We start from the raw sequence: 2,368 nt of genomic DNA, 5'->3' as shown, positions 1-2,368 counted from the left end.
CGTCTCGTTCTCTGCCATAGCCCTCTTACCGACGCAACGCTCGCACGCTCACATGCACACATCTGCCATCTATCACACCCTACATAATGAATCTTTGATATATGTTATTAGTACAAATACAGCAAATGGTCTGTTTTCTAACGTGCACTAGATTGCACTAGAACTCTCTTTTCACATAGTTGCGGATTATGTGAGAAATATCTACCGTACATACGCAATCTCTAGATGTTTTTGCAGACATCCGGTGCAGACTGTATGTGACGGCACCCTAAAATATTTCAATCTATCAGAAAGCATCCATTCCAGTATACATGGTTTCTGATAGGTTGAAATTTGTCATTTCTTGTTTCTATAGTCTATGCTTTTCCAGCTTTACAACTACGACCACTTACAAATACGTTTACGCAATTGTAGATCAGGCTTTACATCCACTTCTTCAGAGGGCAGTAGTATAAATATTTATAAATGTATTGTAAAATTTTACGTTAACAATTTGTTGATATCTAATTTTATTCATCATTAATACTTGATATGATAATTTTATTAAACTTAAAAAATCATATCTTTTTGATTACATTAAAATATATCTATATTTTGTATGTACATCAAAATATGTATATGCAAAAGGATACAAAAAGGATAACATTTACACATATATGTATATCTCTATTATATAAATTTATATTTGAATACATATGACAGTAACCAAACAAGAGATAATTTTTTCTGACTTAGCACGCAGTCCAAAATCATATGCTAAAAGAAATATGACTACGCTTCATATTTGAACGCATTACAAAGTATTAGTGCTCTGCAGTTCGTCCTTTTTCGTTCTCTGGCTGTACCTCAGGTGTGTGCGGCCAAACTGTCGGTTTATCATTATTTATAGCATATTCCGGATAGGCATTACGAAAATCTTCCATCGTCATTTCAGAGAATGGCAATAAACTCTTTATTCTATCAATTTCCTTGTTGGCAGTGGTGATGCGTTGATTTGACTCGGTGATAAATTCCTCGATTTTTATATGCTATAATATATCCTTAATTTATAAAAGAGCTTAAACATAAAATGCAAAGTAAATTTTATAATTATAATGTAAATGCTGTACCACTTTCTTTTCTTCAGCTTCAATTTCAGAAGTATATTTATCCACTGGATATGGTACTTTGACAGATTCGTATTCCTTTTGAAACTTATCGACTAATCCAGCTATTGGAATACTTTTCTTATAGTACGCCCAATCGATTTTTGGAGGAGCTTCTGGATTCGCGTTCATTCTATAGATTGAAAAATATAAAGAGAAACAAACAAAAAAAATATATATACACATATATTCCTATTTGTAATATTCTCTAATTGTAAAATGTATTATAAGATGGAAACATGTTGTTTTTATATTCTAAGAATGATACTTGAATAAAATAATTCCGTAAATACTTAATAAAAGGCTAAACATATAATTGATGATGTCTCAACAGATGTATGTTTTAACAGACATGGAATGGCACACATAAAGTTAATGTAAAGTTACTCCAAGGACAGAGCTCGTGTATAGAGAGTTTAAATAATTCTCGGCAAATAGAAAAAATGTTTCATTCGAAATAATAAATTCTTTTGCGCAGTATGTGTACATCCAATTAAAGTAACATTTAATTGTTATCAGAAAGAAGAGATCTAGGCATATTATATAATGACTTGTGTGCGACACGAATCGAATTCCGAAGAAGGTAATGTGAAGATGACTGACCGTCGCAAGTACTGATCAGATTTAGATTTGAAAGCGGCGAATGCAGTTTTTTCCGTTTCTGGAATTTTTTCGGCAAGCGCCGACCAATTGATCGTTTTGATCGCTCTGCGTGACATATCTCGTCCGCGTGTTTTACCACACTGATCGACACAATACACGTAATATTTGCACCTGCACGTAAATATAGTTTTGATTCTTTGATATTCTCTCTCGTATTCTCCAATCAATCCAGTCTGAACCAGTCTTTTGAGAGAAGTGGAGACAACTGAAAATAGATCAATAAATGGTAGCTGTACAATGCAGTGATACCAACAAAATAAAATAAAAATATATCAATCGAGCACATGTAATCGCGAGAGCGATGCGTAATAGGTCTGTTCGCGTTGCATGAAATCCCCAAATATTTTTGCACTTCAAATGAGATAGATATATATTTGGCCTTGAAAAGAGAGAAAGCAAAGATTTCGAGTGCCAAAAGTGCAAGCAACGCGAACAGACCTAATATGAATATACGTGTGTATATGTAATTATATATATGTAAATTGAATTATCGATGCCTCTGGGGTGCGTTCCAAAATTCACTCCGAGTGAACTCTAAAGAACCCGGAGTAGTGGGGGAA

At 33.6% G+C, this 2,368-nt stretch overlaps 1 protein-coding gene across 1 annotated transcript in view; it reads right to left on the bottom strand.

Annotated features, from left to right (window-relative positions):
• Positions 1 to 670: 670 nt before the first annotated feature.
• LOC108724326 (ATP synthase, subunit D) overlaps positions 671 to 2,368 on the bottom strand; it is a 3,814-nt gene continuing 2,116 nt past the window's right edge. The window contains exons 2-4 of the mRNA XM_018450651.1: positions 1,749 to 1,919; positions 1,110 to 1,278; positions 671 to 1,028 (exon numbers count right to left, since the gene is read on the bottom strand). Coding sequence (XP_018306153.1) covers positions 804 to 1,028; positions 1,110 to 1,278; positions 1,749 to 1,864 — 510 coding nt within the window. The 5' untranslated portion in view covers positions 1,865 to 1,919 and the 3' untranslated portion in view covers positions 671 to 803. The remainder of the gene's footprint in view (positions 1,029 to 1,109; positions 1,279 to 1,748; positions 1,920 to 2,368) is intronic.

Source organism: Mycetomoellerius zeteki, unplaced genomic scaffold, assembly GCF_001594055.1.
Source record: "Mycetomoellerius zeteki isolate Tzet28-1 unplaced genomic scaffold, Tzet1.0 scaffold290, whole genome shotgun sequence".
Classification (NCBI taxonomy): Eukaryota; Metazoa; Arthropoda; class Insecta; order Hymenoptera; family Formicidae; genus Mycetomoellerius; species Mycetomoellerius zeteki.
The sequence above is the reverse complement of the archived record's forward strand: the minus strand, read 5'-3'. Positions and strand labels throughout refer to the sequence as shown.